Below are 20,861 nucleotides of genomic sequence, written 5' to 3'. Positions count from 1 at the left end.
AAAAAAAGTACTTCTTTCTGGAATATAAGTTGCAGTTTTTTAATCATCTGAAACATGCTGCTATAATGCATTTAATGTCGTGCAAACATTTGAATTTGTTACAAAATGTGAGCGGTAGTTTTAGTTTTGCTTTAAAGGAATAGTTCACCCAAAAATGAAAAATTAATCCATCCTGGGTGTACACACATTTATGAGAGTTGACTTCCAGTAGAAGGGTGACCTCTGACCCGATGTATGACGTACACGTAGCGTAAACTTGGGTGAGGATTGACGAACGCGGAAGCACAGAGGATGGAGCAAAACAAAATGTCTGTTACGAATTAGAAATCTTAAAAGATAAGTTTTAAAGAAAAATGACTGTGGATTTCTATGTAAGAGAAGATGAGCTACATCATAGGCCACCCTTCCACTGGAACTCGACTCTCTCGATAGTGCTTATAATGATTGTAAATGCTTCATTTTTATTTCTGAATGTAATAATAAAATGTGACTTATGCACCTATGATACTTAAGTGGAATCTGAGCCATAATAATGACTTTTCTTACGATCCTCTTATCTGATTAGCAGAGTCTTTTTGAGGCACATACAGTACACTGCAAATATACCTTTATGGATACAGAACTATTGAAACTTCAGAGTGATGATGAATATACATTTTTGTCTCTCAGACTCTGAAGGTCATCACAGGTGCCAGTAAACATGACCCCCGCAGTGTGGGTGCATGTCTACCCCTTTCTGAGTCTGGCACTCAGATGATGCTGGAGATTTTTGCAAGCATAGGCTCTGCTACACCAGAAGGCTCCAAAGGACTCCTGTGTGCCATCCCTTCTGCCATTGACCTCATGCTCGGCACAACGGGGTAAGAGGTTTGAAATTATGTTTTAGATGTAGCATGATTGACTGAATTGACGGAATTCACATTAGTTTTTCTACTGTGATTTAAGCAGCTGTGGTTTGTCTGTGCGGAACGGGCTGCTGGTCATCATCATGCTGATTTCCAGCCACAAGAGTCTGGCGGAGCAACTAGTCGCCTGCAATGTCAGTGCCACGCTGAAGAAGTGCCTTTCTGCTCAGAATCATCACAGCATGCTAGCCATCATCGCCCTCAACCACATCTCCATGGTCCACAAACTGGAGAAAAAAGGTATCATCATGCATTATTGCAACTGCCTGCTAAATTTAATTGCTTTAATTTAGATGCTTTTGAAAAATCCCAAACCCTGTGATTACCACGGCGGTGTAATAAGCAGTATGTTAATAAAACAAAAACATTTCCTCTTGACTTGGGATACAAATGTTTGTACCTCGTTTTGAATAACATGCAGCATTGTTTGCCTCTGTAGAGTCTCAAGAAGAGCATGACTTTAAAGACACAGAGCTAAAGATGTTGGTGGTGAGTCTGAAGGAAATGCCGGCCACCAAAGAGGTAATACTGACCCTGGAGCAGCTGCTCTGCGACGACGCCTCCCAGCTGGAGGAAGAGAGAAATGAGGTAACTCGCAGCAGAGACACCTTCCAGGACCTCATCCGCCTCCTGGACCAGCACAGAGCGGATCGGGCGGTTCAGCTTTCCATCCTTAGGTGAGCTTTAAAGGTCTTAAACATAAGTAGGTTATAAATAACAGATATTTCAAGCTACTTTGAGGTGGTTGCACTCACAAAAAACATGTCTCGGTCATTTTTGACCCTAAAATCAAAGATTTTTTTATATAAAATAATTTTTAAAATAAATATATTTTAAATATTTTGCAAAATATCCTTGTAAAGAGTGTTTGTCTAATGTGAACGTAAACAGTTGAGAAAGAAAACACGTGTAACAGTATATTGGATCTGTGCTTAGATCTTAAAGTGACAGCAGCCTAATAAACCTACTGACGTCTGTGTGCTTAATGTTAATCAAACAACTGCGAAGGACAAAGAAAATCACTCATTGATCTTGACTGAATAACTTTTGTAACTTTAAGGATTGATCTATATTTTATAAAAACAATGCAGTGTTTTTGTACATTTTGATTACATTATATTTCGATTTCTGTTCATCTGTTATTTCTGCTATTGCAAATGTGTTTATATGTTCTTATTTTATTACTGACTGTTTACTTGTCTTTGTATTGTTCTTGATTGTAGTAGTGATATTGCTTTATTTGCCAATGATAGTAACTCTTTTATATTTAACAGGATTTTGAACAAATTCTTGGATAACTACCAGGAGGATCTGTTGCCGTGGCATGAGAGTATTGAGCCTTGCCTGTCATCTATGACCGCCTTTGTCAGTGACAGAGAGGTACTTTTCTTACTTAAGCTTTATAAGATCATGATTTCATAATGCTAGTATTTCATTGCGCTTTTTTCCGCATTCAGGTCGTACAGCAGTTCATCCGCTTCTTGTATCGACTTGCCTCTTTGAATAAAGACTATGCTGTTGTGATGTGTCGGCTGGGCACCAAAGAGGCTCTTCTCAAAGCCCTGGACAAACACAGCACCAGCCTCCTCATGGTCACAGAGCTGCGAGACCTGATCACTGACTGTGAGAAGTACGCCAGCCTCTACAAGAAAATGACCACCAGTGTGTTGGCGGGGTGCATACAGGTATAAAGTAGGCCTGTTCAAAAATAGATTTTTGCAAAAAGTACTAGTTAGTGAATTACCTGAACAACCAGTCTACCGATTAGACTAAGGAATCCCTATATAATTCCGCTGGTTTCTGGTTTACCTGACCTTAAACAGACTTGTTCCTTATGTTAGAAGGCGTTTACATAAACAGCATGTTATTACATGGTCAATTCCTAAAACATAATGATGACATTTTTAATGGTTTGTTAGACTATCAGTGTAAATAAGACATTTGTCTGAGGTTCGTTTAATTACATACTCCGTATCTGCATCTTTAGATGGTCCTTGGTCAGATTGAAGAGCATCGTCGCAGCCATCAGCCCATCAATATTCCCTTCTTTGATGTGTTCCTGCGGAACTTGTGCCAAGGTTTGTTCATAAAACATTTACTGATGTAAAGTGTAGTCATTAAAGGAAGCAATAGTTCACCAAAAATGAAATCATTTATTCACTCATTTACTCACTCTCATGTCTTTCTGAACGTACCTTTTTTTTCTCTCTCTCTCTCTCCATGAAACACAAGTTAGGCAGAAAGTCAGAGCTGTTTTTTTATACATGTGACCTGTTTTTATAGTAAGAAAAAAGTGCCACAAAACCCTAAAGTAGGCATTGATTTTGTAAAAGCATATTATAGATCTTAATGTGAAAGATTCATCCATCCAATCTTTTTCTTTCAATCTCAAAGCCTAATCAACAACCAATGGGTAGAGCCTACTTTGTTCTTTTTCTATAATCTGTTACACACTGATGTATGTCATAATATAGGAGAAAACATATGTTGATAATTCCGTTTTATCATGAATTATAATTTTTTTGAAATCAGAATGTAACTTTGTGTGAGAAATCACATGCACATTGTTGTATAGAAAAGAAAAGATCTGACATTTTGCCTAAAATCTGTTTTTGGACATAAATTTTGATATTGTGGAAACAATGATTTGTTTGGCTGATTATATTGATTTAAAAAAATAGTCCTTTAAAACAGTTGCTTAGTATAACCATGCTATGTTATTAGTTCCAGTTTAGGTATAACTATCACAGTTCCCTAGGATTTAGTTGAATTGTTGTGATGTTTTTTTCAGGCTCCAGTGTGGAACTGAAAGAGGACAAATGCTGGGAGAAGGTGGAGGTCTCCTCTAATCACCATCGGGCTAACAAGCTGACAGACAAAAACCCCAAAACCTACTGGGAATCTAACGGCTGTACTGGCTCCCACTTTATCAACATTTACATGCATAAAGGGGTGGTCATCAGGTATGCTGGCTTAGCTTCTCTTCATTTCAGTGTCATTTTGATGCAAAAATGCCCCAAAGCCTAGATAAAGTGGCAACAAAATTTTCCTATGTGATTTTATGAATTAATTTATATATTATAATGTTATATATTAATAGCATATGATATAGCTAAGCAGTAATCACATAAGTGCTGTTTTTCCTAAATATCAAGCAAAATGTAATATTGGTTTTATACAACAGTTCAATAAACAAGAAGTTGATATTAAGTGACACCAGTGTTGTCAATGTTGTCTGTTTTTGCCCAATTTCAGCTACAAAAATAGTTACAGAACAAAAGCCCAGCAGATGATGTTTCATTCCTTGATGAACCACATTTTTTTAATGTATTGGTTGAATGAATGATTCAGTGACTTTTTTTTAAAATTCAAAATATTATATTTAAAACCTTTATCTCACAACATTATTTATAACAGCTCCGTAGTGTCTTATACTAATTGAATTTATTGATTAAATTGAAAGTGACACGTTTAATATGGTGAGACAATTTTGCCCTTACAGAGGTTAAAATAAATTGCACCTGTAAATCAGTTTAAGGGGGCAAGAATTGCCCCTAAATGGAAACATTAATTTCTGTCACTGGAACTGATAAAAAAACAAACATTTTCTTCATTCACAGGCAGTTGACCGTGCTTGTAGCCAGTGAGGACTCGAGTTACATGCCAGCTCGGATTGTAGTTCTAGGGGGAGATGATCCCACAAACATCAATACTGAACTCAACACGGTGAGAAAGCCCTTCTCATTCATCTTACATCTGATGATTACATACTGCACATTAAGATGATACTTTTTGTGTGTGTGTTAAACAGGTAAACGTGGCACCCTCCGCCAGCCATGTGGTTTTGCTGGAGAATATGACTCGTTTCTGGCCCATCATTCAGATCAGAGTCAAAAGATGTCAACAGGTCAGACATATTGAATGAATTGTGACAGAATTTACCTGAAATTGAACATACAGCCTGAGATACTCTCTATTCCACCTCTCTTACAAATTGTTTTCCTTCCTGTCAACAGGGTGGCATTGATACACGAGTGCATGGGTTTGAGGTTCTGGGGCCAAAGCCCACTTTCTGGCCGGTGTTTAAGGAGCAGCTGTGCTGCCGCACTTATCTCTTCTATACTACAAAAGCTCACACCTGGTGCCAGGAGATCCTGGAGGACAAGAACCAGCTGCTGCAGCTCTTTAACAAGTGAGATCTGCTGCCATAGTTATTTCATTTATAGAGCAGAACGTTTGTGAAAACCTCTGATATTTATGTGCATCTCTCTCTGGGCTTCAGGTTAAACAGTGCCCTGAAACATGAGCAGATGTTTGCTGACCGCTTCCTTCCTGACGCTGAGGCCGCAGAGGCTTTAGGCCGAACCTGCTGGGAAGCTCTCATAACCCCCATCGTACAGAGCATCACCATCTCAGGTAATGTCTGCTCCAATTTTCTTCTGGCCAAGTGCTGCCCACTTAGACAGGAAGAGACCGCCTAATGGATATATAAAAAAGCGACAAACCACTGTTTTTGTTTTGTTTTTCCAGGGAAGGGTTAATGTGAAATATATCATACCACAATAATATATTGACACTGAAAAAAAGTTTCATTTTCAAATGTGCTTGATCAATCTGGGATCTCCATGTGTAATATAAACTGTAGGTGGTCCATGTTATTTTCAAGTGTGATTTGGATTTAAGGGGGCCTCTTATGGCATTTTACAAAGTCTTGATTTTATTTTTAGGGTCTACTAGAATAGTTTTTCATAGGCTATGAAAGTAGCCTATGAAGTTCATCTACTAGAATAGGCTTGAATGTTAAAAAAAAGACATTAGTTTTCACCATATTTTACATTGTTGCAACATTGTTGTCTCTATGAAGCCCTTTTTCCGAAAAGAGTAATGTGCGATGATTGGTCGGCTGTTAGTGTGTCATTGGTCAACCACTCTGAGCATGTTTCGGAAATGTCTCTTCAGGGTTCATACAAAGTGCTTAAAGTGCTTGAATTTGAGGTTTTGAAGTTTAAGTCCTGGAAAACCCTTGAAAACAGCCATATAAATGAAAAGGTTCTTGAATTATTGAAAGACAAAATATGTGAAATTACTCAACCGGGCCTCATCGCTTTTTTTGGCATATCCCTTGGGTGGGAATTATTCTAATGAGGAATATTGCGACGTGTTTGTTCCCAGAAGAAAGCTCAATGCTACAATGGAGGCGTTTCAGGGAGTTCAGGAACTGTGACAATCATATAGAGAATAATTTGTACTTTTGTAACTTTCCAGACCTTTTTCCATGCTCAAACAGTACCCTTACACTCTAAAGAAAGTTGATAATGTAAAAAAGTATAATAGGACCCCTTTAAACTTCTTATATTCTTCTTTATAACAGAGACTTCTACTCTCAGCCCTCTGTCTTGGTTGATGAATGAGTATTTAGAGAACGCTGAATCCTCCAAGAGGTGTAAGAGCTCAGCCTCCATCTTCAACTCTCGTGTGCGGCGTCTCACTCATTTGCTTGTTCATGTGGACACCAGCACAGTTGATACAGAAGAGCTCAAACCTCCCATCAAATCCAGTGAGTGGCTTCAAAACTACAATAGTTCCTTCTAAAGACTGGAGTGCCACTACTGTGGGTTACTTTTATGTGTGTGAGTCGAGACATATTTGTATATTTGGTGGTCCTGTTTTGTAAGTCTTTTCTGGTAATCCAGAATTTAAACCACCTTCTGTAGATTGTGTTGAATGAAAGCTTTATTTCAAGGTATTTTTCTTGTTTTCAGAAGGTATCAACAGAAGCCGAGATTTAAAGAGTAAGTAATAGTGTAGGAGCTAATGTTATTTATTTTTTTCTTTGACTTCATTTTATGTATTTTGCAGCACCCCATCCATCTGCTCAGCTCAACTTCAAACTAACCATGATGAAATGCCTTTTTATTTATTTCTATTTAGTTCTGCTGTCTTTTTATTTGTTTTGTTTAATTCCTCTGGCTTCTTATTGAAATTGCTGGTAGGGCTGCACAATTTGCTAACGATAATCCACTCAAAATTGTTATTTGTTGTAACAAATATTGTGATTCTCAATTTGAACTGCAATATGAAAAACATGTATTTGTTGCTTGGATTTCAAGATATGAAGGGAAAAAAGCATGAACTATATTGAAACTTTCATGGTCACATGTTGTCAAATGCTGCAAATGACCAATTTCCGTTTATCTCCAAAATGAGTCATGTTTTCCCCACATTCTGCTGCCAGTCTTTTTACAAGAACCAAACTCAGACCTCAAAATTCAACCCAGTCAAAATTTACAATGCAAAACACTTTTTACTGAAATCCTTTTTCTATTTTTAGTTGACTTTTTTTTTTTATGTTCCTGTTATTCCAAATCAATGACATGCAGTCAACTCCTCCTTTTCTGTGGTCCAGTCACATTAGATTTGTAGTTTGTAAAGCAAAACAAACTTTCCACCTCCCCAGTTAGATATGAAGCGAGCAGATTTGAGAGCTGCTTTGAGACACCGTATCGTCATGCTTAGAAAATGTGTAGTAGACAAAAAAATGCCGCCCGTTCACTTTGAAGTGTGCAGCACATGCAAACTAAAGGTTTAATTAAACATCAGTCTTTTGCATTTTTTTATATCACACACCCATATTACATGACTCATTTTGGAGATAAACGGGAATTGGACATTTGCAGTATTTGAACACACACGTGACCATGAAAGCTGCGGTTTAAATATAGTTCATGCTTTAGTTCGTCTTGATATCCAAGCAACAAACACATGAGATGTTTTTCATATTGCAGCTCATATTGAGAATCACAATATCTGTGATTGTGCAACCCGAATTGCTGGCAGATTGCTTTTGCTGATGTTTAGTTGGTAGCCATTTTATATGAGTGAACATTCTTTTGACATTTGCAGTAACTTGTCAAGAGTATTTATGTGCTTTTATTGTATTGCAGATGGTAAAGAGGGAAAGAATAAGGAAACAAATGTTGTAAGCTCAACTTCATCCACTACCAAACCAAAAGTGAAGAATACTAGCAGCATCGCAGGCATTGCTCTGTGCTGGCAGGGTGTCGTTCAGCGACAGGTTAGACATTTATTTAAACTTTGGCAAAATGTGTTAAAAGGAGCTACTACCCTTTTAGTTGGTAGATGAAAGAATAATGAAAGTAGTCAGAAAACTTGAACAAGCAAGTGACTAATCCTACAAAAATGTGTGGAATTTACTGCCGAGGCCTACGGCACAAACTACACATGTACATGTTTCGGGTTACTTGAATAAAAAGATGTTGATGATTATCTGTGTATCTAAACCTAAAATGAACTGTACAAATGCAAATCATGCCTATCAATTCCTATAATTCTGGTGGACTTTTGTTTGGCTCTTTCCAGGTAAAGTGTTTCCTAGATTCGACATGCAGCCTCTCTGACTTCGTAGAGCGCTACAGGGGAATGTTCCTCCGGCTGAAGAATGCGATGGAGGAACTGTTTGGCCAGCACACGGCCTTTGTGCTTGCTCTCCGCCAGGGCTTTTCTGCTGCCTTGCTCCAGCTCTCCATTCTCACCGCTATGCATGTGAGTCAACAAGGGAATACTTGTTGAATACTAAAAAAAATTGTTTATATATTTTTTTATGTTAATATTATTTAAAATGTATTATTTTAAATGTAAATGTAAATAAAAAAAAAATATATTAATATTTTATACAGTACCGGTCAAAAGTTTGGGAACTACTATTTGTAATGTTTTTGAAAGAAGTCTCTTATGCTCATCAGGCTTCCATTTATTTGATCAAAAATACAGAAAAAATGGTTATTGTGAAATATTACTAATGTAATAAACCATAAAATAATGGTTTACTATTTTAATACACTAAAATATAATTTATTTCTTTGATGAAAAGCTGATTTTTCAGCAGCTTTACTCCAGTCTTCAGTGTCGTATGATCCTTTAGAAATCATTATAATATGCTGATTTATCATCAATGTTGGAAACAGTTGTGCTACTTAGTATTTTTTTCAGGATTCTTTGATGAATAAAAAGTTTAATTTTTTGTAACAATATACACTACCGTTCAAAAGTTTGGGGGCAGTGAATTCTTTTTCTATTTTTTAAAGAAAATTCTATTTTTATTCAGCAAGGATGTTAAATTAGTAGAAAAGTGATAGTAAACATTTATATTGTTTGAAAATATTTCTATTTTGAATTAATTCTGCTCTTTTTGACTTTTTATTCATCAATGAATCCTGAAAAAAGTATCACAGGTTCCAAAAAAATATTAAGCAGCACAACTGTTTCCAACATTGATAATAACCAACTATCAAATCAGCATATTAGAATGATTTCTGAAGTATCTTGACACTGAAGACTGAAGTAATGGCTGATGAATATTCAGCTTTGCATCTCAGAAATAAATTATATTTTAAAGTTCATTAAAATAGTATATTTCACAATATTACTGTTTTTTTTTTTTTTGATTGAATTTTGAATTTTTTTCGATTTTTGATCGAATAAATGCAGGCGTGATGAGCATAAGAACTTATTTCAGAAACATTAAAAATAGAAATGTTTCCAAGCTTTTGGCCTGTACTGTAATACATTTAATATTTTTATATTAAAGACTATTTTTGGACCATTTAAGATGTTTTCCATTGCAATGAGAGTTTGAATTTCTTGTCATTTAATTTATTTATTCAATAACTTCCTTGAAGGTAAGTGAACGGTTTGCGCAGTACATCGACAAGATGATCCAGGAAAGTGGAGGGGACTCTGGGAATGTGGACACCTTAAACCAGCTTCAGCAGTTTATGGAGCCCATGCTGTTCCTTTCCGGTCTGGAGCTGGCCAACACCTTCGAGCATTTTTACAGGTGTGAGAACAGCTGCTGCTAACTAGGGCGGAGCGATATTGTTAAAACAATTATCTAAATATTCCTCTACATTTTTATAATATTTGCTATATTAATTGTTTTACCCCCCAGTCAGCTGAATTATTTTATCTTCCAAACAGCCATTGCTGACCAGTAGATTAAATATCAAGGCTCAAGAAAATTTCTCTGGGAAAATGCAGGCTATTAATATGGTTCTGTTCACTACGTTTTTCACGTTGCACATTCGTTCGTCTGTGTTCAGGTACTATCTGGGTGATCGGTTGTTGGGTCAGGGGAAGGTGTGGTTGGAGACCGCCGTGGTTGAGCATATCGGTACCTGCTTTCCAAACCGGTTTCCACAGCAGATGCTGACCAACCTCAGTGAATCTGAGGAGCTTCAACAGGAGTTTCATCTTTACCGTCTACAGCAGCTGGACAAAAACCTGGAGGACTTTGAGGAGGTGACTAATAAAACAATCTTATGCAAGCGATGAAATGGCAAATATTGTATCGCTGGTTAAGGCACTTTTTTTTGTTTTAGGTTTTTTTGGCTCGCATGTGACTGATCTGTTTTTCTCATGACAGTGTGAACAGCACAAACCACATGGAATCTGATATTTTCAATTCCAATTTGTGCCACTTTCCACATATGTGGTCCTGAATCTGATATAAGTCGGATGTTTTGCAATGCGACCGCAGTCATATCAGAATTAATGCGGCTTATGTCACTCCAGATCAACATTTGTCACAATTCTGCGCTCATGGGAGTCACTTTAAATATTTTACATACCTGACATTATCATGACAGTTGCATAAGGTAGTCAGTGAAGGACAGTGACGTGTCAGAGCTCATAAGTATTACATTGACAGCTCTATAAAACATGAGGGCTTGTATCATAAATGTTTTAAAAAAAACTCTTATTAGCTTCCTTGTCTTAGTTTTTTTTATATTACCTGCACTAAAATTTGCTGGCAACATAAATGTTAGCATGATGCCAAGAGACTTTCTTATAGTATGTTTCCACCACAAAATAAAAAAAGGTAACTGCGACTTTTTAATCTCACAATTCTGAACATTTTTCCAGTAGTTGCAAGTTTATATACCGCAGTTCTGACTTTTCTGTCAGACTTGTGAGATATAAAGTCACAATCGTGAGGAAAAAAGTCATAATTGTGGCTGTTTTTGTTTTGTTTTTATTCCATTATGGAAACAAGCTACCATGCTTTTCACTCCTGTCCTGAAGAACCCCCCACCACTGAACACCCAATTCACGTCTTGCTGTCTCTACTAATGAGTTTAATCAGACATGTTAAGGCCAATTCACACTGAACCGACAGACGCAGATCAACACTGGATTACAGCACGTCACTTCTCAGATATTTTCAAATTCTGATTGACCATGATCAATCAGCAAAAACAAGCTCCAACAGACCCCAACAGGGGGTGATCAGACACGCTGATCTGGCAAAACCTGGTGTAGTGTCTGTTGCCATCTGACGGTGCGGTGTGAATTGGCCTTTAGATGAGGTAGACATCCATAATGTGAAGTGGTGAGGGGGGGTCCCCAGTACAGGTTTGGGAAACTGTTCTAACAACAGGGATGAACAACTTCGGTCCTGCAGAGTTTACCTTCAATCCTGATAAAAGCTCACCTGCCTGTAGCTTTCTAGTAATCCTGAAGACATCTTGTTAAGGTGTGTCAAAGTCCTTTTAGGCAAGTCGTGCCACTCGGCCGCCATCTTGGCAACGCCTCCGGGCAGCTATTTCGGACTAACAAGACCAGGCTCCTATCTAAATGAATGGGCAGAGAGTCAGAACTGCACTTTCACTGGTCACTGGGACATAAAAACTGCATGTATAGAAACAGCAGTAAAATATGATAAAAATCGCTGAAAATGTTTGATTACTTTGCCCCAAAATAAGGTTTAAAATGCCTTTTTCCCGACAGGTTATACCTTTACTACGCATGCGCAAGGGTTCACGTTCAGGACACCAAACTTCATTTACGTCTCTATCCAGAATGCCGGTGTTGTGCCAAGCACTTAAACAATTATATGTATTTAAATGTCTGAAACCTAAAATAAACATTATGTGGTTAAAACACTGAACAGTTGTGATAGAGCCTATGACAAGCGCTGAGCGCGTCCGTCTTTGGCTCAGCGCCAGCCACAGCGCGAAAGCACAGGTTGAATATGGCAGTTATGTCACGTCACTGTACATGCGCTCCTTAGTGGTCAGCTGCTGACTGTTAAAAGCAGATGATTGGCTTTCCAGCGGGAGGGGCGGGACATGTGCATACAACCGCCATGTTTGCCGTTACGGGTTTTCCTTATATAGTTGTATTGAGGATTGAGGAAGTGGCATGTCTCATATAAATTGTCTTTGGGTATGTTCGATTAGCGTTGGAGCTGAACAGGAGAGTGGCCCTCGGGGACTGGAGTTGCCCATCCCTGTTGTAGAATCACTTGGTCCTTTTAAATGACAATAGTACATTTTGTTGTTCATCGTGTTTTGATCAGATGATGGATGAAGACGTGTCTGAACCCGAGGAAGAGAGTGACGTGAAAGTGTTGGTTTTGTCCCCACGTTGCTGGGTTGTGTCAGCTCCTTGCTACCTCGAGGACCCCAGCAAACACTTCCCTGCTCAACTCTGCAATTACCTGGCTGAATTCACAGAGTTTTACTCCAACGGTTAGTTGAAATTCCACTGTACTGATACGCAGGGTTTGAAAATAACACCCGCCAACCTGCCAAATGTGGGTAAAAATCAACTATGGCGGGTAACGCTGTCAAATCACTAGCCAATTTGGCATGTTATTATGTTTACTCACTTTGATGGGGAAGTTCGTGTAAGCCAAATCTGCACAGATTTAGCACAAATACTCAACTCGTGAGTCATCATGATATTAAATACAGCGTATTGCGCAGAATTTATATGTATATTTATGTATATATGTGTGTGTATATGTGTATATATGTATATGTATATGTATGTGTATGTATATGTATATATACAATTTGTAATGGTAAAAGTTCTGAATGGCCGGTAACTTAACCCTTGTGCATCAATTTAAAAAAGTTACTCATAGGTCCAAAGAGGACAAAAATGTCCATGTCAAAAAACTGTCATAAAAAGTTGAAGCTTGGGAGCACAGACTTAACTTTGGTATCATTTTAAAGAATACCCTTGGCAGATTATTGCTGAAGTAATTTTTTTTATAAGTAAATCAAAAAAAAAAGTTATATAGGTTTAAGTTTATGAAAATTATTTCTGAATATTATTTTATATCAAATATATATTTTATGAAACAAGTTGAACTCTAAAACGGCTAGAAAATCAAAGCCATAAATCTAAATAAGTTGTGTTCCAAATTTGAGGTTGATATCTCAAAAAATGAGCTTTCAGTAAGATTTTGTTTGGGCACAGTACCAAACTTTCCCCATTGGATCCCAGCAAAACTCCACTGGTGAACAGTGATTGGCTTTGTCATTTGCAGTTGAGTTTTTCTCTCTCAATACTACAAACACACACATGCACTTTTTTTTTTTATAACACACATACCAACCACACTCTGACATCCATACCAACACACGCATACAATTATCATTGCATAATTTATCCAACTGGCTCTATAAATAGCTCAAAATTCATGCAGTTAACATTAACAAAAAAACAAAACTTACTCATAGGTCCAAAAGGGACAAAAATGTCCATGTCAAAAAACTCTCATAAAAATGTTATGCTTGGGAGCAAATACTTAAGTTTGGTCTCATTTTAAAGAAGACCCTTGGCAGATTGTTATTGAAGTGAACATTTTGAAAAAAGTGCAACCAAAAAAATGTTATAGAAGTTTAAGTTTATGAAAAATATTTATGAACATTATAATCAATATTTTATATAAAATATAAATAAGTATTTTGTGTAACTAGTGCAAAAAATTTTTTTTAAATGAAATAGGGGTGAAATAGTAAAATTACAATAAAAATAGACACCTGTGCCAAAATTAATGCAGTTAACATTAAAAAAAAGAAAAAACTTACACATAGGTCCAAAAGGGACAAAAATGGCCAAGTCAAAAAACTCTCATAAAAATGTTATGCTTGGGAGCAAATACTTAAGTTTGGTCTCATTTTAAAGAAGACCCTTGGCAGATTGTTGTTGAAGTGAAAAAATTGGAAAAAAGTGCAACCAAAAAAATGTTATAGAAGTTTAAGTTTATGAAAAAATATTTATGAACATTATAATCCATATTTTATATAAAATATGTATTTTATGAAACATTTGGAACTCTAAAACTGATATAAATTCAAAGCCATAAATCTAAACAGGTTGTGTTCCGAATTTGAGGATGATATCTAAAAAAAAAAAGAGCTTTCAGTAAGATTTTGTTTGGGCGCAGTACCAGACTTTCCCCATTGGATCCCAGCAAAGCTCAACTGGTGAACACAGTGATTGGATTTTTGATTTGCAGTTGAGTTTTTCTCTCTGAAATATTACAAGCACACAAACACACTTTTTATTTTATTACACACATACAAACCACACTTAGACATCCATACCAACACACCCACACAATTATCGTTGCATAATTTATCCAGTTTGCTCTATAATATGCCGAAGCAGAAAACAGGAATAAAGCGAGTATTTGCTTTATAGGCCTAACCTGAAAAAATGGCACCATCTGATAAAAAATTGTAAAAATGTCAATTTTGAAGCCTTGCCAACAGAATGAAAGCCTATTAAAAAAGATTGCATCATTTTATAGTTAAACGTCACAGGGATTAAAAAATGCAGTTTTAATGGGTTTCAATGGGGACATTTTTGTCCAAAAGGCGCTAAGAGGAAGTATTTTGTGTAAATAGTGCAAAATAGATTCCAATAAAAATACACACCTGTGCCAAATTTTATGCAGTTAGCATTAACACAGGCAAAGTGATCAAAAAAACAAAACTGAAAAGGACAAAAATGTCCTCAAGGATGCACAATGGGTTAAACATTTAGTAGCCAAAATGGCCGGTGGGTGAAAAAGTTAATTTCAAACCCTGCTGATATGGTATGTCTTGCAATGCAGGCATTTAATCTGGTGATTCTGTTGTAGTTTGAATGTTCATCTGTATGCGTTCTCTCTCCTGCAGGTCAGCGCATGTACAGCTTGACCCACAGTAAGCCCCGCCGGCTGCAGTGGACGTGGCTCGGTCATGCTGAGCTTCAGTTCGGCTCCTGCACTCTCTACGTCTCCACTCTGCAGATGTACATCCTGCTACAGTTCAACCAACATGAGGTATTCTTTCAAGATCAATGCATACCTGGGTGTGATATGAATCTTAATATGAGCTAGCTTCAGAAGTGTTCACTTCTTTGCTGTTCTGCAGGATGTGAGTGTGGAGATGCTGCAACAGGCCACGGGTCTCTCACCCGCTATGCTGAGCCATGCCCTCAAACCTCTCACTGCAGAGGAGGGGGTTCTCACGCACACCGACTGCAGCGAGGACCCCATGAAAGGTGAGGAGAACTCGTAATAACAAAATGAGAAGCCGCATCCAATAAAAATCCTCCTTGATTTTGAAATACGATTCTTAAATAAGTTTCTTCTTCTCACTTTGGATACAATAGGGGAAGTATTTTAAGAATCATATTCACTACTGGTCTAAATTTTAAAATAATTAAGTTTTTTTTTTTTATCAAAAATATTTGTTGTGAAATATTGTTTAAAATTATTGTGAAATACTTTTTAAAATAACTTTTCTATTTGAATTAATTTTCAAATGTAACTTATTCCTGTGATGGCAAATTCAATTTGAAGCTCAATAATTATAAATAATCAATAATAGTTAGGCTTCAGATCAGTATATTAGAATGATTTCTGAAGCCTCATGTGACACTGAAGACTGGAGTGATGATGCTGAAAATTCAACTGACTATATTAAAATAGAAAATTATTTTAAATTGTAATTGTACATAATCCTAATAATATTGCGGTTTTACTGTATTTTTGATTGCTGAATTGAGTCACTGAGTATTGAATTCTGAATGAACAAAAATGCTTTTGAATTGAATTGAAAAAGCACTGTGATGGTCTTTTCAGGGGTCCTGAGATTGAACAAGAAGTCCCTCTCGCAGAGCTCCGACAAACACGGTTACCATTACCTGCTTCCCAGGCAGACCTACCTGAATGTGGATGAAGATGCTGCACTCACACTAGAGAGGAAGAGGAACTACGTCTACTGTCTCATTGTGCAGATCATGAAGAATGAGAAGGAGATGCATATTGACAATTTGGTGTTTAAGGTAAAGTATGGATCTGCAAAAGAGTGCATGACCTATAGGCTGCCCTTTGGTTAATAAAAACAATACTAATAAACATGTTAAGATCATGTCCAGAATCAGATCATAGTTCATGGCAAAATCAAGAGATTTTTTTTGCTTGAGACCTGTTTTAGTACTCGCGGAATCCAGTCATAAAAACTGAATTGACTGTACAACCTGGAATTTGTCAAATGTTTGCTGAACAAATAAAAAGCATGTCAGTACACTTAATCAAATTGCGATATAGTGTCTATAGTTCTGCATCTCTGTATGAATGAATGGTGCAGGCGCGCGGTTTAATTTACAACACAACACACACACTGAAGCACGTGTGACGCTCGCTGTGTTTTCAGCCTCTGCCGCCTCATTATATGAGAACATGAATGCATGAACTTCATCTCCAGAGCCACTCTGAGAGTCACTTTTTTACCGTTTCATTTGATAAAAAAATCATATCATAAACTAAGAAACTCAAAGGTCTTCACCGCAACCCATCAAAATAAAGGTTCAGCTTAACTTGCCAGAAATATATTACTGTTGTACAGTAAATCCCAAAAAAAAAAAAAAAAAAAAAACTGAATCCAAAAAAATTTAAACGTACACTCTAAAAAATGCTGGCTTGTTTTAACCCAAATTTGGGTCAAATATGGACAGACCCAGCTGTTTAACCCAATGTTTGGTCCATATTTAACCTAAAATTGGGTTAAAACAACCCAGCATTTTTTAGTGTAATTTGGAAGAAAATTAAACCCATTTCATAGGGCCTAATTTTCCTTTGTATTATTATTATTATTACTGTAATGTAAAAAAATCTCCTTACTGTAATGCAAGAAGAAAAGAAAATATTCAAATAGAAAAGTATTTACATAATGATAGCATTTGTTGTAGTGCTTTTGATTCTGATTTAACTGATTTTTACACAAAAAAATGTAATTTTCACGAAAATTGTCATAATTTAAATTTATATTCTTATATCAATATTCTTGAAAGCAGACTATTGTTTTTAATATAAAATATAATCTTTTGATTTTATAATTATGAACAAATGTGATCATTGAAACACCTGACACATGTAACTGAAGATGAGTGTGCTCTTGCGTGTCCCTTGTGCTGTTGCAGGTGTTGGACAGGTGTCAGAAGCAGGAGGCGGATCGCACTCGCTCCTCGGTTCGCTTCAGCTGCAGCACGACTGACGTGCTGTCCTGCATCATGCATGTCCTCAACAAAGGCTACCTTCGACGCAACGAGGAAAGCCCACACATCGTGGAGTTCTTGATGGAGGACCCGACCACACCTAGAAAGGGCCAGGCGCAGTTCTCCTTTAAGATCGACGGGAAAAAAACCTCCGCAAGCAGCGGCGGCAGCAATGCCGACACCAGGTGTGCTGATGACCCTTAACCCTTGAACCCTAGACCCGCGTGCAAGAAAGGAGGCGAAGAACGTGGCTTTCATTGAAGTTTTTCCCCTCCCTTCTCAGGGCTTTTCTTTTTCTGAAAACGAGAGATGCACTGATGCCAAACAGTTGCTCTCGTCGGGCGAGTAGCTTGTCTGTCCGGTTTCTTTTGTTTGTTTTTGTAAGCTCTTCAAATTTCCTGTGTGTGCTGCTCCATTCCAAAACCTAGTGAGCTGCCTACCTAGACGCACGTGCTCATGATGCTATTTAGCAAGATGTGCAGCATGAATAACTATGTTTTGTCGTTAACTAACATCAAACACTGTTGGAATCAGTTGTGTGTTGAGTGTCTCATGCAGAGAGCTATTTGTGGGGTATGTGGAGCTGCTGCCCATGTAGAGCATTCAAATCATTCAAGAGGTTATGTGTGCCATAGAAGGTAGACAGCAAGGCAGCTCACTAGTTCTCAGATCAGTTTGTGTGTGAGGCAGGATTTTCACGTTGGCACAGGAAGTGTTTTGCTGCTTGTCTTTACTTTAACTGTTTTGATCTGATTTAACTTCTGCAGTTGCACTAACTATGACCTACGCAAGGACAGATCTAGTCCATTCCTCATGGGTCAGTGCGAATGTTGGCGACGGCCAATGGAATGCCTTAAGAGATGCTCTTTTTCTTATTTTAAATAGCACTAACATTTGTGATCATCAGTGGATTGAAGGCAGCTCATTTCCTGCCTGTGCCGTAGTTGAAGGGTTAGTGCATTCAGTCATTTACCCATTAGACTTTCCTTTGTCTTCGGAACACAAATGAAGATTTTTTTATTTTATATTATATTATATTTTAATCTCCCTCCATTGAAAGTCCATGTAACTAAAACTTTCATGTACTCAGTAAAAGTTCAGAATAACATAATAAAAGGAAGTGATATTAATTGAGTGGTTTAATCCAAATCTTCTGAAGATTTAGGCGTTTATTCACATATAAACATTGATCAATGCACATCAACTATGGTCAATTGCAGCTGAACTGTACTTGAGTGACGATATACAAACCTCATTGGTTGCTGCGTGTCAAACAAGAGCGTTTGAGCATATGTATAAAGGACTAAATTAAATCTGTGTTTTGAAGATGAACTAAAGTCTTATGGCTTTGGAATAACATCTGAGTAAATGATGACAGAACTTTCTTTTTGGAAAATAACGTTTTGGGTAAACTAAACCTAAAGAATTTGTTCTTTTTGTCCACTTTTTTTTAAATAAAAATCAAATACTTATGTTTCAGCACAGAATTTTAGCATAGATATGCTAGATATGTTGAAAAAGGTGATTTAAGGCATTTATGTTTAATACATAAAAAAAATAAAGATATTTTAAATTTTCAATCATGTTTGTTGCTCATTTATTCTATGTAAAAAATAATGAATCATTTTATTTAGCTGTATGAATCAGTATTTTGTAATTCACACATTCATACTTATCTAAAAGAGGTTTTTATCCCTAAATTTATTAAGGATGTGCCAGTTTGACATTTTAAAGCTGATATTTCATACAAATTTTATGATTTTATATCAATACAGAGAAATCATTCTGTTGGTACCTTATTAAAAACTGATGAACATCTGGAAGTTCAAATCTATATTTGATGAGGATAAATGCTGTAGCTTTTATGTGGTAATAAATGTTAATGAGCAAGTCCACATGGAACAGCACTGCAGCGTTCCACAGAATTGGAAAACTAGTAATTCTTTCAGCTACCACTGAAAGTGTAGTGCTATTAATGTTTCCATGTGTAAATGTGGAAAGGTCTGCAGATTCTGTCTGGGCCTGCTGTTAAGAATCAGAATGCTCTTCCCTGAGAAGCTCATGTGTCTCAAGTCCATATAATGACGTTTTATGTGTGTGTGTGTGTGTGTGTGTATCTCCCTCTGCAGCCTGGGAGGCCTCATAGTTCCCCCGCAGCACCCGGAGGACGGCGTGCTGGAGGCGGTGCTGTTCTCCATGGGTCGCACGATGACTCAGGACGAGGTGAAGCAGCTGATGCAGCGCACCGTCCAGCAGGTGGCCGGAACCCTGAGCCTGGATTTGGACCGGGCTGAGCATCTGCTCATACATTGCAAATGGAACGTGGACTTGTTGATCCAGCGCTACACTGACGACCCAGACGCCCTGGTCCTGGCTGCCGGCCTCAAGATCCGCAACCCCCAGCCGGCCCCGGGCCCTGTGGCCCAATGCCCCGTGTGCCTTTCCCAGTCCAAAGAGAGTGACCCCCCTCCCATGCTCTGCTGCATGCATTACTGCTGCAGGGTGAGTGTGCGGTTCTTCTCAGAATACACTACCATACAAAAGTTTGGGAGCAGTACGATTTTTTTTTTTATTATTATTTTATTTTTATAAATGCTGCTTTTTAATAAATTATTTAATGAATTTTTTTATTTTATTTTTAAGAATCACAGTATTGCACTGCACAAATGTTTCCAACATTGATGATGATAAGAAATGATTCTTAAGCAGCAAAATAGCATATTAGAATGATTTCTGAAGGATCATGTGACTGAAGACTGCTGAAAATTCAGCTTTGTATCACAGGAATAAATTGCATTTTGAAATATATTCAAAAAAAAAAAAATTCCTATGGGTTTTATAATGTTGTTTATTTATTTATGTCTAAAATAAAGCCTGAGGTAAACATAACTTGATACTTTGACATTTTGTTATACAACGTACATTGCACACAAAATGAACATAACTGCTTCTAAATTTGCATTTTCGCTATGTGTGCGTGCGATATATGTTGTAGAACAAAACATCAAAGTATAGTCAACTTGTGTTTACCACATGCTTTATTTTAGACTTAAATCACAAAACCCCATAGGAAAATCTCGAAGGAACCAGCGGCAAAATAGGCGACTAATTAGTCTGGGTTCTGATGTCATACCTGCACCCCTCTATTGTAATAATATTTTTGAATATTATGGTTTTACACCTATTTTTGATCAAATAAATGCAGTCCTGGTAAGCATAAGAGACGACTTTCAAAAACCATTCAGTTCTTAACAACCCCAAACTTTTGAATGATTTCCAGTGCCTATATTTTATGTAAATCTATGATTTTCTAGATGCGATTGCTAGTCCGATGCGGGGAGTATTAGAGGGAGGAATATTCTCATTTTCTGAAGCATTTAGTTTTGTTTAGTGCAAGTGGATCACAAATACTTTAGTCAGTTTTCATGGAAGAAAAAGACATGTTCATGTGAATAAATTCAGTTTAGTCATTTTTGGGGAGATAGACCATATTCAGTAGATGACGTTCATTAATATGTCAGCATAGCTCGTGTGTATTGGTCAATACCCTAATATCTTTTGCTACATGTGACGCTATGCTGAACTGCGTTTACAGTT

At 37.2% G+C, this 20,861-nt stretch overlaps 1 protein-coding gene across 8 annotated transcripts in view; it reads left to right on the top strand.

The window, feature by feature from the left end:
• Positions 1-20,861, top strand: part of cul9 (cullin 9) — a 49,923-nt gene that overhangs the window by 19,212 nt on the left and 9,850 nt on the right. For 7 of the 8 annotated variants that reach the window (XM_081351397.1, XM_081351395.1, XM_081351401.1 and 4 more), the window contains 23 exons: positions 670-860; positions 949-1,145; positions 1,345-1,582; positions 2,180-2,285; positions 2,363-2,590; positions 2,893-2,983; positions 3,697-3,868; positions 4,526-4,631; positions 4,717-4,812; positions 4,922-5,097; positions 5,188-5,321; positions 6,277-6,462; positions 6,668-6,697; positions 7,850-7,980; positions 8,286-8,468; positions 9,605-9,762; positions 10,025-10,223; positions 12,283-12,454; positions 14,900-15,045; positions 15,137-15,266; positions 15,850-16,052; positions 17,190-17,449; positions 19,394-19,766. In XM_081351397.1, the coding sequence (XP_081207523.1) occupies positions 670-860; positions 949-1,145; positions 1,345-1,582; positions 2,180-2,285; positions 2,363-2,590; positions 2,893-2,983; positions 3,697-3,868; positions 4,526-4,631; positions 4,717-4,812; positions 4,922-5,097; positions 5,188-5,321; positions 6,277-6,462; positions 6,668-6,697; positions 7,850-7,980; positions 8,286-8,468; positions 9,605-9,762; positions 10,025-10,223; positions 12,283-12,454; positions 14,900-15,045; positions 15,137-15,266; positions 15,850-16,052; positions 17,190-17,449; positions 19,394-19,766 (3,906 nt within the window). The remainder of the gene's footprint in view (positions 1-669; positions 861-948; positions 1,146-1,344; positions 1,583-2,179; positions 2,286-2,362; positions 2,591-2,892; positions 2,984-3,696; positions 3,869-4,525; positions 4,632-4,716; positions 4,813-4,921; positions 5,098-5,187; positions 5,322-6,276; positions 6,463-6,667; positions 6,698-7,849; positions 7,981-8,285; positions 8,469-9,604; positions 9,763-10,024; positions 10,224-12,282; positions 12,455-14,899; positions 15,046-15,136; positions 15,267-15,849; positions 16,053-17,189; positions 17,450-19,393; positions 19,767-20,861) is intronic. The other variant, XM_081351396.1, reaches the window with a different exon arrangement.

The sequence above is a fragment of the Scardinius erythrophthalmus genome (assembly GCF_964197995.2).
Source record: "Scardinius erythrophthalmus genome assembly, chromosome: 21".
NCBI lineage: Eukaryota > Metazoa > Chordata > Actinopteri > Cypriniformes > Leuciscidae > Scardinius > Scardinius erythrophthalmus.
This window is presented reverse-complemented; position numbering and strand designations above follow the sequence as displayed.